Raw genomic sequence first — 15,788 nt, 5'->3', positions numbered from 1 at the left:
GAACTCACTTTGTAGACCAGGTTAGCCTCAAACTCAGAGCCCATCTGCCTCTGCCTCCTGTCCTGGGATTAAAGGTGTACACCACCAGTGCCTGGCTGTGTGGAGCATTTTTAATATGTACTTATTGGACATCATTACTGTACTATCAATAATGGAAACCAAGGAAAGCAACTACCAAGCTGTGATACAGTACACATTTTTATTAGGCAAGTCTGACACACACATGATCAACCATTATATTTATAAAGTCTGAGCCATGAATAATGTTAAACACAGTATTTTATATCCTTCTGTCCCCTGCATGCTTCCAAAGTCTCCCCACATTCCAGCATTCCAGAATGACATCTACTCTGACTGGATATCTTCAGTTTATTAAGTCTGCTGAATTATTTCATATGCAGAAAAATTTCACTAGTGAGCAAGACATACCAGAAATAATTTAATGTCCTGAGGTTAAAGGGGCAGATAATAGTTACAGAGGAGATACAGTAGAACACCACAAGGGTGGTGATTATTGCTAATCCTTCCAGGTAGCTCACATGGGCCCAAGCTATATCAGTAGACAGATGTACCATGCCAGCCAGCTTGATTGTGTGGCACTAGGTGTCCACATCTCTGTAAGGGTTCTCACTTAGTCATAATTAATACTGATGACGAACTTGAGACCTGCCTGAAAGAATATCAAGACACAGCTCTATGCATGCCAAGGAAGAAGTCTCCAAATGAGGTAGGATTTTAAAGGATCTGACATAATGAGTGATTTATTCTAATTACATACCCTGCAGTGATTCTCTTTATCCCATTTTCTTCCTTACAGCCATCAGCTAGAACTTTAAGCACACAGGCATTCCAAATAAAAACATATGTGGCCTGAATTGTAATATTTATATTTTAAATTTATTTATTTTTATTGCATTGGTGTTTTCCTGCGTGTTTCTGTGTATGAGAGTGTTGGATCCCCTAGAATTGTAGTTGCAGAACAGCTATGAGCTAATATGTGGGTTCTAGGAACCTGGTTGCTTTGTAAGAGCCACCAGTGCTCTTAACCACTGAGCCATCTCTCCAGGCCTGAATTGTAACATTCTACCTATAAGTGCATTCACAGTGGTCACTATTCTTACACAAATGTTTGCAGGCAGTTATAAAATATTTCCACATTGAAAGGAGTGATACATTTTACTTATGGAAACAGTGTGAAGCCTTCTTAGACACTGATGGGAATGGCTATAACTCGATCTGATGACAAGTTTATAATATTGAGAAAAAAACATTTGGTGGATAGAAAATGTGCCTGTTCTCCAAGACCACATGATACATATGGTAAGTAATGTACTGTATCTGCCAGGTAGAATGAAATGAAATGTGACCAAAAGGTCACATATCACATTTTAAGTGTTTTCTACCAACTAGAAATGCTGATGTGCAATGATATAAAATCTTAGAACACCTCAAACCTTTTATCAGGATGTGACTGATCTGGGGTTGTGACTGTAAGTTCATATTAGAGATGATTTTTTTTTTTTTTTAAATCTAGAGAACCAACAGTCTTCCTCTGCCCTGTATCACCATGGAAGCAATTTTTTTTTTTTTTTTTTCTGAGCTATGAGCTTTGAGATGCTGTCATTAAAAACTATACTCTTCTGTAACTAAGACAATTCTGGGTTGTTCATTTCTAATGATCTCTACCCTTAAGGTTGTATCATGGTTTGGGGGCTCTTCTTCCCATAAGCCTCATTCACAAGGGCAGTATTTTTAACTAGCCTTCTGAGACACAACCACTGCCAGTCCTCCATTGCCTATTATTTTCTCTATTTTTTTTTTTTGCTTATATTTTTCATCATTTTGCTTTCTAATATTGAGAATAAGTACACAAAGTTATCATCAGACCAAATAAAAAGTCACATGGAGGCAATGTTTTAGCTATTTTTTTTTTCATTTGTCCATAAAAAAGGAGGCAGACACCAGATTTCTATTTCAATTGTATTTGTTAACTTCCCAGTTTAACTCACATTCTTTTTTGACATATAGCGATATGAATTTGAGGTCACTTTTCTGAAAATGCACTAAAATTATTTATGTTTGCCTGTTAACTTTTTAAAATGCTGATGAAAGAACACTACAAACATAGAGAGTCAAAATAGGAACAAAGCTCAAAAACACCAGAAAAGACCAAGGAAGAGTAAAAACGCTCATTTTATCAATCTGTTGTTCCCATCTCCACTGTATAGCCCAAGATGGCCTGCTGGAATTTCAGGCCTACATTATCACATCCAGCTTCTCCTCTTTCAAATATTTAAATGCCCTCAGTGTCTGAGTTTAAACTCTTCTAATGTTAAATTGAAGGCTGATATGGATGGAGTTCTTGTCACAAGAGTCTAGGACAGAGGTATAAGGCAAGCAAATGGTACCACTGGGAGCTGCCCATTCACACACACTGTTAGATCAGACTACTCAGGCTGGCTGGACTCAGAGGCTGATCTGGACCTTGTAGGTCATTCTTACTTTATTGGATTCTATTTTGTTCCATATTTGCTTGTTCCACTATTTTATAATTAGAACAAGGTGAGAGGTTCAATTAGTCTAAGAATGCTTAGCCACACCTCAAATTTTCTTACTCAAATATTTTTATCCTTCTGAACATATACCTAATTTCCACCTACAGTTATTTTAAAGATATACAGTAGTAAATCAGCTGAAAAGACAGGTGGGGTATGGGGCTAAGGACTGCCACCACCCTTGGGCATGGCTCTGGTGAGTGAGTTGCTCAATGGTGGTGGGCAGGATCATCTAGTGATTCTTCTCCAGGAAGGCCTTTGCAGCACCCGAGGCATTGCTGGTACACCACTTCGCAGTCAGAATCGTTGCCATAATAGGGATCTTCAATAATGAGTTGTTTCTGTGGATCATAGCTCCCAAGTAACTCAATTTTAGCTTTGCAGTTTTTAACTTGATTACTTTTTCTATTCAAATCTCTCAGATTGCTTTCATCCATACACAGTATATAATCAAATGTGGCGAAGTCTTCTTTTGTAATCTGTCTTGCCTTATGGGCTGTGCTAATGCCATGATTTCTTAGGCAGCTGACAGCTCTTGGGTCTGGGGGCCGGCCCACGTTCCAGTCAGAAACAGAGATGCGCTGTCAATGGCCCAATTATCTGAAACATTTTCATCAGTTACCAATTTTCTGAAAACTGCTTCCGCAATGGGTGACCGGCAAATGTTATCAAGACACACGAAAAACACTGACTTGGACTCAACCTCTGCCATCTTTCTGTCTATTTTCTCTATTCTTAACTCATTTAGAGCTCTTGTTCCTATCCCAGGGTTCTCTGTGTAGACAGTTTAGACTTCATAAATTTACAATAAGCAGCTCTTTTTGTAGTGTTAGCCCCTTGTGTGAAGAAAAACTAAATATTTACTGAACTTCCTTAGCTACTGTGCATGCTTCATGTAGTTTTCAGGCATTTGGAGCTTTGTACTCCGTGAAATCCCTTTGTCATTTTTCCTGGTTAATTTTTGTATTCCTGGAATCATTCATTCACTGTTTGAATATATCTGAATCATTAAGTATTTAAATCAGGTTTTCCTCTATCTCTTTTAGTATTTAAAGTTTGTCAGGAAGGTCCTTGAACTAGTTTGTGTTGATTGTTATATATGGTGAGAGATATGGCTCTAATATCAGTTGTCTGCACATAGATGATCTTTTTTCCAAGCAGAGAATTTTCAAAAGACTCTCTTTTCTTGGGCTTGTCTTTGATATATTTGGCTTATATTATATCACTGTTCTATTCAATTTTCTACATACTTCATGGTAGGAACATTCTGTCTTTGTCCTTGTGCCTCTGTATCATGATATGGGGTCAGGCCCTGTGATACCACTAGAGTATTCTTAAAGTTAATTTTTATATTTGTGATTTTCCTGTGACCATTTCCATACACATGAAGAAAATTTCAGTATTTGCCTTATGGGATTGCATCAATTCTGCTGATTGCTGTTAGAAATATAACTACATGCACCATTTGTAGGGAAAAGGGGCTGGATAAAGAAACCCACCCTGACCCTGGAGCCAAGAACTAGGGAAAGATGGCTCAGATAAGGCCAGTGAAAGAAACATAGTTTGGCTCAAATCAGAGCCATCTCTGCCCCTGGACAACTGACTTGTGAAACCAACCAATCACAGAGCAGGACAGTAGAATCCTGGGCCTGGGGCCCAGGACCAGAGAAAGAAGCACGGCCTGGGTTTGGGACCTGAACCAGAGAAATGAACACTTTATCCCCAAACCCAGAACCAAGGAAATATACCCTGACTCTGAAACTAGTGCCAAAATAACACTCTTGGTCTCTAGAATCAGAGTCAGTGAAAGAAATGTGATCTGACCTTAGAGGCAGTGTCAGAAAGTCAAGAAAGGCCAGTGAAAGAAACACAGTTTGGCCCTGAAATCAGGACCATCTCTGTCCCTAGCCCACAAAACTGACCAATCCCTGGACAGAGAAAAAAAAATCACTGGTTGACTCCACCCCCAAGACATCCTATATAAACTTGTCTGCCTGGTCATTTGTGAGCTGTTCTCTACACCTTGCTAGAGGCAGCTACTCTCCTGGACTCCTCCTTCCCAAATCTCTTTCTCAAAAGAGTTTTGGGTGTGAAGAGTTTCATTCATTGACTCAGAGAAGAACCTTGCTGAGACATCCTTTAGTGGACAGAGCAAGAGAGAGCTGAAAAAGTAACACTTTTCTCTGGATCCAGAGGAGATTTGTAGATGTAACCAACTGTCTTATTAAATAAGAAACACAGAACCAATGTAAAAGAGAAAGCCAAAAGGTCAGAGCTCAGAGCTAAAATCTTACCCTTCCTCCTGTGGTGCACCTACTTCTCCGAAAGAGAACTACTTCCTGTGTGTATGTCTTTACATGGTCTTTCTGTTCTGCCTTCTCATTGGTTGTAAACCCAAACACGTGAATGCCTCGTCACTGCCTTTATGACAGCCCTCCAGGTCCTAAAGGCGTGTGTCTCCAATGCTGGCTGTATCCCTGAACACATAGAGATCTACCTAGCTCTTCTACCAAGTGCTGGGATTAAAGGCGTGCGCCACCACTGCCACGCTCTTGCTATGGCTCTAATAGCTCTGACCCCCAGGCAACTTCATTTATTAATATACAATTAAAATCACATTTCAGTACAAATAGAACACCACCATAGAGATTGCTACATTTCTGCAGTTTCTTAGGCTGGAGAAGCAGAGCTCTGATAGAAAGCCCCCTTAAGTGGGGGCTGAGCAAAGCTCAGCTGTAGTGGCTCTCCAGGAGAGGAGCAGGATTGCTATATCCTTCGAAGAGACCATACACCATCACACCAGGTATATAGCCTGACTTTTCCCGCACAGTTAGGATACCCTTGCCTGCAGAGCTCCTGGCAGCTCCAGGCCTGACTTTCCCGAACCATCAGGATACCCTTGCCTGCTGATGCATTTCCAGGCCTGACTTTCCCAAGCAGTCAGGAAAACTTACCCTCCAGGGTTGGGCTACTTCTTGGCCGCTCCAGCTGTCAGAGCTGTCCTAAGCAGCTCCAGGTATCTGGGATACCTCCAGGGCAGAGCTGTCTTGAGCAACTTGAGGTTTCCAGGATATCTCACCCTCTAGGGTTGGGCTGCCTCTCTGTAGCACCAGCTACCAGAGCTGTCCTGAGCAGCTCAAGGTGTTGCCCGAATCCAAGGTAGATAGGACATCTTTCCCCAGAGTTGCAAAACTCACATTTTGGTGCCAGATCCTGGGACCAAACCCACAGAGTTGCAACAAATTCATTTACCCCATTCCATTTATCAGTCAGTGTGCATGAAAGTCCATTTCTTTGTGAACTATTATTTTGTGTTTATTTTTTTTCCTGAGTGCCTTAAAAATTTCTTCATATAAGTGAATTCATGATTACATAGCATTATTACTATTATGTTTTGAAAGCTACCTGAATGGCTTAAAATTCTAAATTTATTTTCAAATTGTCATTATTAGTACATAGGAAAGGTAGTGATTTTCTTTTGTTAGTTTTGCACCTCTCAATAATACATAAATCACTTATCCAATCTAAACCTTTCCCATGGAGACTGTAGGGAGTTTTGTGTATAATCACATCATCATTAAATACAGTTTGGTACCTTTCTTTCCTACCTATTTCTCCTTAATTTGTTTCTGTTATTCAGACTTCTGTAGCTCACTCTTATGACCTTGGATTCAATAAGACTGGGGAATGTATGCTGCTGCTTCTTGTGGTTTTCCTGCTAATTCTGGTTATCTTTTCTCTGCACTTGTATTCTTGGTCTCAGTGTGACACACCTGATGTTTACTGTGTGGTTCGTGTTCCATTTCTTCCTTTTTTTTTTTTAAGGGTTTATCACAAAATCTGTTCAAGTTTGTCGTATGACATTTCAGTTTCTAATGGGATTCTCTCACAGGGCTTTCATTATGTGTATTGCTTTTTTTTAATATTCTTGTTGATAAAATTACTAGTATTAATTTTTCTTCCCTCCTGTTACTAAGGGTAGTTTGCTGGTTGGAAATAATACTCCCTAGCTCTCCTCTATCCATTTATTTTTTATGTAAAATGCTTTATTCGCTGTATTATCCTGGCCAATTTCACTCCGTTTTTTTCTATATATACTTTGCTGCTATGAGCCGCAGAAAATGTAGTAGGAATACAGCTGACTATGGCAAAGTTATGACATGGAAGAGTAAAGAATTTTTCCAGAGGAAGCCATGGGCTCACAGAGTATTGGTGTTATTTTGGCTTTTGAATATATCAGCTGTTTTCTGGTATGAATTTCATGTGTGTTATTATAGCTTCCCCAATTGATTCTTTTTCCTAAGAATTTTTAAACAGTGTGGAGTGATCAATCTTTGGGCATATACAATTAAGGTATTTGAATAACAGTCACCTGTGCAAGGCTTCCTGCTTCCTGGATTTTTAGCATTAGAATAAGATGTCTGCCTTCTGCAATTACCCCTTTTAGCAACCATCCAAGGCCAGGGCCAGCTCTGGACAAAAGCACTTTATAAGAGATACCTATCAAACATCCAAGGACAAATAGCAGACAGTATAAGTATTCCTGACCACCTGCTAGTCTCCGGAATTAAGGTAAATATCCATACAGAGACACCCCATAGTGTTGGTTGACATTAGGTACATAGCTTTCTTGTGCAAATTAATCTCAGACCCTCACTTTTCTCACAGCCCAAGTGGCACCTCTAGACTTCCCCTGGAACAATAATATACCAAGAACAAAAAGGGTCTTTACATATCAGGTGCATTCAAGCTATGACACAGGTTACCTAGCGACCAAGTACATTTGCCCTGCCAGACCAGAGAGTGGCAGAGGATTGGTGATTGTAGGGATATGGAGATGGTTGATGGAGAGAGGAAGGAAAGGAACGAAGATGAGAATAAGATGGAAAGAACTTAGTTAGAACTATGAGGACAGGAGAAGGGACAGAGAGGAGCTAAGTATGAGAACAGAATTGAAGCTGTGTAGATAGAATTTTGTCTTTCAAGAATAAAATGAATGGACTAAAGAGCTTAGTGTACTTAGATTCATTCCCTCAGATTAATTCCAGTCACTGGTAGCCTCGCTTCAGGAACGCTGGGGAAAAGACTGTTAGAGGTTAGACCCCAGTAGTCTTCAATACTTTGCCTCTAATTATGATCTGCAATGCTTCTTGAGTGGATGATCTTCGTTACTTCAGAAACTACTTTATGTGTCTTTCCTTCTCCATGCAGTTTAGGAGCCAATGTTTCTGGATGCAAAGATTAGGTTCATAATCATTTTCTTTCTCAACTCTAAATACATCCTCCTGTACTCACATGTCTAGGAATGTTGAAAGACTTTCTAGTATTATTTTGTATTTGGGTTCTTTTTATGCAGTTTGGTATTGCTCATAATAGAATTGTATTTTTTAGCTTTGTAGTTTTTACACGTTGATGTGAAATTTCAACAAGAATTCCAGACATAGAAACTCGGAGAAGAGCAACAAGAAGAATGAATGCTTCTCTAGTAGATTCTTCTGAGGTCAGTGTTATGTTCTCATTTCTTTGAAATTTGGTTTTCTTCTGAAGCTATTCAAGATTTTAATTCTCTGCCTCTGGTAATATTATCTGAAGTGTTTATTTTCTATGATTTATCTTCTTTTTCCTCTCTGATAGTCAAGAGTAAGTCAATAGATCTATCACCTACTTAGCATAGCCTTTCTAATTATATTTTCATTCCATGTTTTACTTCAAGGGCATAAATTTCCATAGACTTAAGGCCTGTAATTCTTTAAGAGAATCTATTGCAAATGGTCCCCAAAGAAATATATTGATGGCCAGTATCTACATAAAATGGACTTGTGTCCTTTTATATTAGCGTGGAAGGAAGTTCTCATGTTCCACATAGATTGTGTTTTTGTGATGGTTGGGTTTCCAGAAGCAGGCCTATGAATGTGGACATGCAAATGTATAAGCTTTTTCAGTGACATCATGGAGCAATTTAAGGAAAATTAGAAGAGATTCATGTCTTGAATCCCAATAGTAAATATTGAGTACAGATGTTAGACTGAATAAGTGTCTTGCTTTGGCCATAAAACCGATATGTGTGTGAGCAAATGCAGATTGTAGTATCTGTGGCATTTAATATTACACAGTAATGATGGGAGTGTCGCCAGTGGATATCTATTCATCAGTGAACTCCTAATCATACCATTTTTCTCAGTTGTAAGTTGTCAATAAACCAATGATTATTTTCTCTTTCTCTTTTGATTTATTTTTCAGAAGGGCATAAGCACCAATGTCTCCAATTTATATTACAGCATGTGGAACATTTTTGGAGAGAATTGAATTGGTGCTGTGCATAATTTTGAAGCATAAACAAATGTCCCAATTAATCACTTTACTCTCATTTTGGAGGTATAAGGCTCCCTCTACCCTGTTTTCCTCTCCCTGAAGCTATAATTACATAGGGAGAGATTCTGAAGAGTTGTGGTGATGTGCAGGTTTCCATTTCTCTTTTTACAATTACATTTTATTAAAGTATATGAGTGTGCTTCTGCATGATTTTATGCACACAGCATGATGCATTATGAATATTGATCCATGAGCTTGTTATCAAAGTGTTGGTACTGGAGTCAGACAATGTAATGAGCAGCTATATGTGTAGAGAAAGTTAAATTAGATTTCTCTGCAGGAAGAGCAAGTGCTTTTACCTCTGAGCCATTTCTCTAATACTAAGGTTTATAATCCTGTTGTATATTTGAGACACAGATAGTGTAGAACCTTGCATCTTCTATTTTTTTTTTTGAGAAATGAAGGAAGAATTATAAATAACACTTAACTATATAACCTAAAATCCTGTTAAATGACTGAGCTGAAATACTGAAGAAAAGAATGGAGTTGAAATGAAAAGATTTTTTTCAATTGACTCAATCTCATGAGTAATAATGTATTCAAAATTAATGAAGAATTAGTACAATTCTCAGAAATTGTAATATATTTGTTTCAGAGAAAATGTTTCTGCTTCATCTGAATGCATTTTCTCATATACCATTTAATTTCACATATATTTCTTATCTATTCTGTAGTGAAACACCATATGGTATTCATGAAATTGTTATCTCTACTGTTGAGTTAACTTGTAGAAAAATTTACAAAATATTAATTCTGTCTATTGCTGATTTTTCTATTTACTTAATAATGGTTGTGAAAATAATTTCATAAAATAACTGCACAAAGCATTTAAAACTGTTGTTTCATACCTTTGTTGTATGTGCAGATGTTCCACTCACTATTCAAAGAAAACACTGATTTTAATTCATACATGAACTCTGCATTCCATACTCTTTATCTTTGTTTTAGAAAGGGTGCAGAACTGCATCCAGGTATCAGGATCTCAATTGAACATGTTAGAATATAGTATGGTGTGGCCCAGCTACAGATAGGATCAATCCAGTGTCCATAGTTTAGCAAGGTCTGACATTTGTAGAATTTGGAAGCACAGTTCAGTTTTGCTCATTAAAACTTGACCATCTGGGATTGACCCAGGGATTCTACTTGATATTAACACATACCTCACAAAGATAAGTTTCTGCATGTAGACCTCACAAGAGTTTTTATTCCCTAAAAGTTTGCTAACTATGAGCCTATTATGACATAATAGGGTCATCTTCCTTTCATAGAGATAGAAAGTACAATACAGACAATGACTATTTTAGCAAGTATTTTTTATTATAATTAAATGTCAGTGTTATTTTATGTATGTGGGTATACTTACCTAAACATATGACTGTATGCTATATAAGCCTCCTGACTGTAGTGTTCAGAAGGAAACGGGTTCCCATGGAATTGGAGTTAAAATCTGTTGTACAGTGCTACAAAGATGCATTTTCAATGACTGTAAAATCATTTCATTATCTAAACCCCAGGAACCATATTCAATTGCAGTGATTATGGCAAATATTTTACATCTTAGAAAATGTCAGAAAATTCATGAAGGATCGAGACCTTGAGAATGTTAGCAATATAGTAAGTCATTCACTACATTGTCTATGGAAGAGCAGCAGTGATTAACATCTAACACATTTCTGCAGCCCTGCTAGAAAACTTTGCACAAATTCCATGCCTCATCTATGTCACAGAAGTGTCTCTAATTCTTTAGGCTCTATTACCTACGAATGCATTTTTGTCCAACAGCACATGGTATATATTTAATTTCTCTTTGCAGAATCTGTTATCATTCAGGGATGTGACTGTGGACCTCTCGAAGGAAGAATGGGAATGCCTAGATTGTGCTCAGAGGGCATTGTACATAGATGTAATGTTGGAGAATTACAACAATCTAGTCTTTGTAGGTAAGAATGTTCCCAGTCCTCGGGGGAGACCTTGATCTGGAGGAGGTGGGAATGGGGGGTGGGCTGCGGGGAGGGGGAGGGGGGCGAGAGGGGGAGAACAGGGGAATCTGTGGCTATTATGTTGAACTGAATGGTGTTGTAAAATAAAAAAAAAAAATGTTCTTCTCTAGAATTCCTGATGCATCCTTTTTATTTACCTACTTTTTTGTTTATGTGTAATCTGTCTGAACTGTCTGGACACTCCCAGAAATAAGGAAATTCTGGTTATCCATATAACTTTTTCATGGTGCTTACCTTACATTTATTTTTCCTAGAAGCATAAACAACACTATATTCTATGTGATCTCTCCAGCCCCCCTCTCTAGTTTTTAAAGAAAATTTCAAAGTGCAAAGTAAATTGAATATCCACATCATGGAAATATATTGCAGTACACACAATAATTGGAATGTTTGACTTTACTATTGAATTAAACTATTGATCTATTTCTGATTTTTCAAGTTTAGAAGGTTTAAATAAATTTTAAAAAAAAAGCTGTGGCTAGTGAGTATAGTTTTTTGTTTTTTTGTTTTGTTTTGTTTTGTTTTGTTTTGTTTTGTTTTGTTTTGTTTTTTTGGTTTATTTGAATGATTTTAATCCTAGAAGTAGGGATGCTGAAGGAAGAGGGTATGTTGAGTTCCATTATAACCTGGGTTAAATAATGAGTTTGAGTTCCTAGCTGAGCAAAGCTGCCCAGTGTGACTCAGTCTCAAAAACCTGTACAAGAAAATAAACAAACAGTATTCGTATGTTGCTTCAGGGAGCTCCTAATTATTCCTTAACCTACTTTTCCTATCTTCTGCAAAGTACACAGTTTAGATAAGAATGTGAAGGCCACTGTTGGTCCTTGTGGTTTGATAATAGATCAGAGTGGAGGTTTTTCTGAGCATCCTTTAATAGGACAGAAAAGACCTCTGGCGAGAGCTCTTATGTTTCAGAATTGCTAATTTTTATGTTATAGAAAATTTAAGGCAAATCAGTTATGAAATCTCTTATTCATGCATTAATCCATGTTTTCCCTAATTGTGCTAATTTTCCAGGGAACCACTGCATATGTTATAAATATGAGAAGGTCTTGGATGAAAGATCAAAGCATACTGTTCATCAGCATGTGTGTACCCAAGCGAAGCCTTGTAATGAGTCTGGCAAAATTGTTCATGAATCCTCCCAGTATACACCTTGTAATACTAGCGATAGCACAGGAATCTTCAACAAGTACATATTTGGTAACCACGGAGATTCCTCTGTTGAATCATTAAATGTAAACAGACATAAAAATGGAAACCCTGGAGAAGAACCTTGCAAAGGTGTAGGCTGTTTAAACTGTTTAAATTTGTGTTTCATCATTAGTCAAAATCAAAGTGTCCAGGCAGGAAAGATAGAAAGCAAAAATACAGAGCATGATAAATCTTCTGACTCTAAACATAAACTCATGCTGGGAAGAACCAATAGTGGAAAGAAACCACACCTAAGCCAAAAGTATGGAAAATGCTTCAAGATAGACTCAAGGCTTAGTAGTCATCATAGAGAAAATACTAAACAGAAAAACAAAGTTCATTGCAAGTTCCATTATGGAGAAAAAACCAACAAATGTACAGAGGGTCCTAAGTGCTCTTACCATACGCCAGAATTTAAAAGACATTCCAGGGCGCATTCTATTGAGCATACTTCCAAACATAGTGAATGTGACAAATCCTTTGTCAGTTCTTCAGATCTTAGAAAACATCAGAGATTTCATGCAGGAGAGAAACCTCACAATTGTAGTGAATTTAACAAATCCTCTATCGTTGGCGTACATATTAGAACTCATCAGAGAAATAGAGATAATCCTTACAAATGTGGTGAATGCGACAAATCCTTTATGAATTGCTCAGTTCTTAAAAGACATCAGAGAATTCATACAGGAGTGAAACCTTACAAATGTAGTGATTGTGACAAATCCTTTATCAGTTGCTCAGATCTTAGAACTCATCAGAGGATTCATACAGGAGAGAAACCTTACAAATGTAGTGAATGTGACAAATCCTTTATCACTTGCTCAGTTCTAAGAAGACATCAGAGAATTCATACAGGAGAGACACCTTACAAATGTATTGAATGTGACAAATCGTTTATCAGTTGCTCAGATCTTAGAAGACATCAGAGAATTCATACCAGAGAGAAACCTTACAAATGTAGTGAGTGTGACAAATGCTTTACACAGCAAAGCCATCTCAGAAGTCATCAGAGAACTCATAGACGAGAAAAACCTTACAAATGTAGTAAATGTGACAAGTCTGTTATCAATTGCTCAGTTTTTAGAAGATGTAAAAGAAGTAATACTGTAGACAAACGTTTCAAATGCGGTGAATGCAACAAATCTTTTATCAGTTGCTCAGTTCTTAGAAGACACCAGAGAATTCATACAGGAGAGGCACCTTACAAATGTAGTGAATGTGACAAATCCTTTATCACTTGCTCAGATCTTAGAAGACATCAGCGAATTCATACCAGAGAGAAACCTTATAAATGTAGTGAATGCGACAAATCCTTTACACAGAAAGGCCATCTCAGAAGTCATCTGAGAATCCATATACGAGAAAAACCTTACAAATGTAGTGAATGTGACAAATCCTTTATCAGTTGCTCAGTTCGTAGAAGATATCAGAGACGTCATACTGGAGACAAACCTTTCAAATGTAGTGAATGCGACAAATCTTTTATCAGCTGCTCAGTTCTTAGAAGACATCAGAGAATTCACACAGGAGAGAAACCTTACAAATGTAGTGAATGTGACAAAACCTTTATCACTTGCTCAGATCTTAGAACTCATCAGAGAATTCATACAGGAGAGAAACCTTTCAAATGTAGTAAATGTGACAAATCCTTTATCACTTCCTCAATTCTTAGAAGACATCAGAGAATTCATACAGGAGACAAACCTTATAAATGTAGTGAATGTGACAAATCCTTTATCACTTGCTCAGATCTTAGAAGACATCAGAAAATTCATGCAGGAGACAAACCTTATAAATGTAGTGAATGTGACAAATCCTTTACCCAGAAAAGCACTCTTATAACTCATCAGAGAATTCATACGGGAGAGAAATCCTAAAAATGTACTCATCTCTTAGGAGACATTAGAGTATTCATATAGAAGAGCAACATTACAAACATAGTCAATGCAAGAAATCTTTGCCCACAAAATCACCCTGAGAACATATCAAAGAATTCATACAAGAGAGAGTCTTTACAGTGTAATATATGAGGGAAAGCCTTTACTGCCTCTCACGTCTATGGAAAACCTCTGAAAAGTCATAGGGAAAAGTTTCCATAGGAAATGATGTGGCATATTCATTCATATTCTGCCTTAGTAATACTTAAGGCTTCACACTACAGAATAATTGTGACCATGAGAAATGTGAAAGCTTTTAAATAACTTTCAAATCTTAGAATACATCAAGAGTTTATGCTGAGGGAAATTCTGAAAATGTTTTCTTTTTAAACTGTGAAACGTTCAATACTTCAATATGAATATAAAATACAGAAACCTGTAGAATGTACTGTTATGTAGCAGTTTACTGGAGACTGAAGCGATCCCTCTTGGAAGGGAGCTGACTTAAGCAGGAAATATACATCTCCAAATAGCTTCAAGAAATCTCTGAAACTGACAGGATTCAGTATGCTTAACTCAAGAAACTCAAGAAACCCTTGCTTTAAGAGGGTTTGACAAAATGATCTACCAAGATATGATGCTCTTTTACTTGTAGATATGCCTGCAGGTGTTCAGTGTGCTCCAGTTGTCCTATATTCATATGCTGTATCCCATGCTCGTTTGGAGCTTCATGATAACTGTGTTTGAGTCCCCTGTGCTCCAGTAAGCAACTGCTTCCCTGTATTCCTCGAAGTAACTGCAGTAAATCTCATTGATTCAACAAGTTTGACTTGGTTTTCTTTTAGTTCCCTGTTGTGGTGAGTAGATGCATATGTATGTTGCATCTCCCCAGGAAAACTGTCTCATAAGTCATGTGCTTAACTGTTCCTCCAAACTTCATGTACAATAGAAAATAGATATTAGAGAGAAAACATTTGAGCCAGTGAAGTAGGTAAGACTGATTGTGCTCACTGCCTCAGGCTTACAGCCATAATATTACTTGGTTTACTTTTTAAAAGTGTTTCACACAAAATGTAGAGACTTTGGGAGCCTAAGAAAGAAGGATGATCTCTTCCTTGAATTTCAGGAGGACTGAGGTAGAAGACTACAAGAGGAATGAAAATACAGTTACAAACTGTATCAGGGAGAGACAGCATCCAAACCAGGTTGTGTCCCTACATGGCTCTGAAGTTCCAAATAGTTCAGCCAAATTCCAACCTTGACCCTCGGAACAAGGCTCCCCATGAGACCATAATACACATAATTGTGTTCTGTTCTACTGTACCTTAAAATTCCATCCTACAAACCACATGAAATGTATTTAATTTCAGTTCTTTTTGTTATATCATTTAAACAATGCTAATATTGTAGATATCCTTAAAAATTCATATTGAAACATTCAATTAGGAGTTACAAAGGACTCATTTTCAGCTTAATGACATGGGTCCATCCATTTGTATATATCATGAAACTGTTAATCTTAGATTAACTATGAATTGGACACAGTGTCCATGTTTATGTTAGCTTAGAAATCCCCAAAAACATGCTTGAAGATTGAAGTACTGAGAATGCGTAAATATACAGCCTCACTCCAAAGCATTATATTGATGTTAGAAATAGGAAAACTCATAAATTTTCAACCTAAGACAAGAGAGTATGTTACAGTGAATGAAACCATGCAATTACATAAATTTTTCATAGCTTTTAATACAAGAAGAAAGTTATATTCAATTCAAGAAAATATGGCTTAT

The 15,788-nt window shown here is 37.4% G+C and overlaps 1 protein-coding gene and 1 pseudogene across 1 annotated transcript in view; one reads left to right on the top strand and one right to left on the bottom strand.

Annotated features, from left to right (window-relative positions):
* The window catches only part of LOC114683972 (zinc finger protein 420-like), a 593,185-nt gene extending 578,364 nt beyond the window's left edge, over nt 1-14,821 (top strand). Inside the window, exons 7-9 of the mRNA XM_037202605.1 lie at nt 7,947-8,055; nt 10,741-10,867; nt 11,945-14,821. Coding sequence (XP_037058500.1) covers nt 8,026-8,055; nt 10,741-10,867; nt 11,945-13,998 — 2,211 coding nt within the window. The 5' untranslated portion in view covers nt 7,947-8,025 and the 3' untranslated portion in view covers nt 13,999-14,821. The remainder of the gene's footprint in view (nt 1-7,946; nt 8,056-10,740; nt 10,868-11,944) is intronic.
* LOC114683981 lies at nt 2,180-3,325 on the bottom strand (annotated as a pseudogene).
* Nucleotides 14,822-15,788: the final 967 nt, after the last annotated feature.

This window comes from Peromyscus leucopus, chromosome 1, assembly GCF_004664715.2.
Source record: "Peromyscus leucopus breed LL Stock chromosome 1, UCI_PerLeu_2.1, whole genome shotgun sequence".
Taxonomy (NCBI): Eukaryota; Metazoa; Chordata; class Mammalia; order Rodentia; family Cricetidae; genus Peromyscus; species Peromyscus leucopus.
The sequence above is the reverse complement of the archived record's forward strand: the minus strand, read 5'-3'. Positions and strand labels throughout refer to the sequence as shown.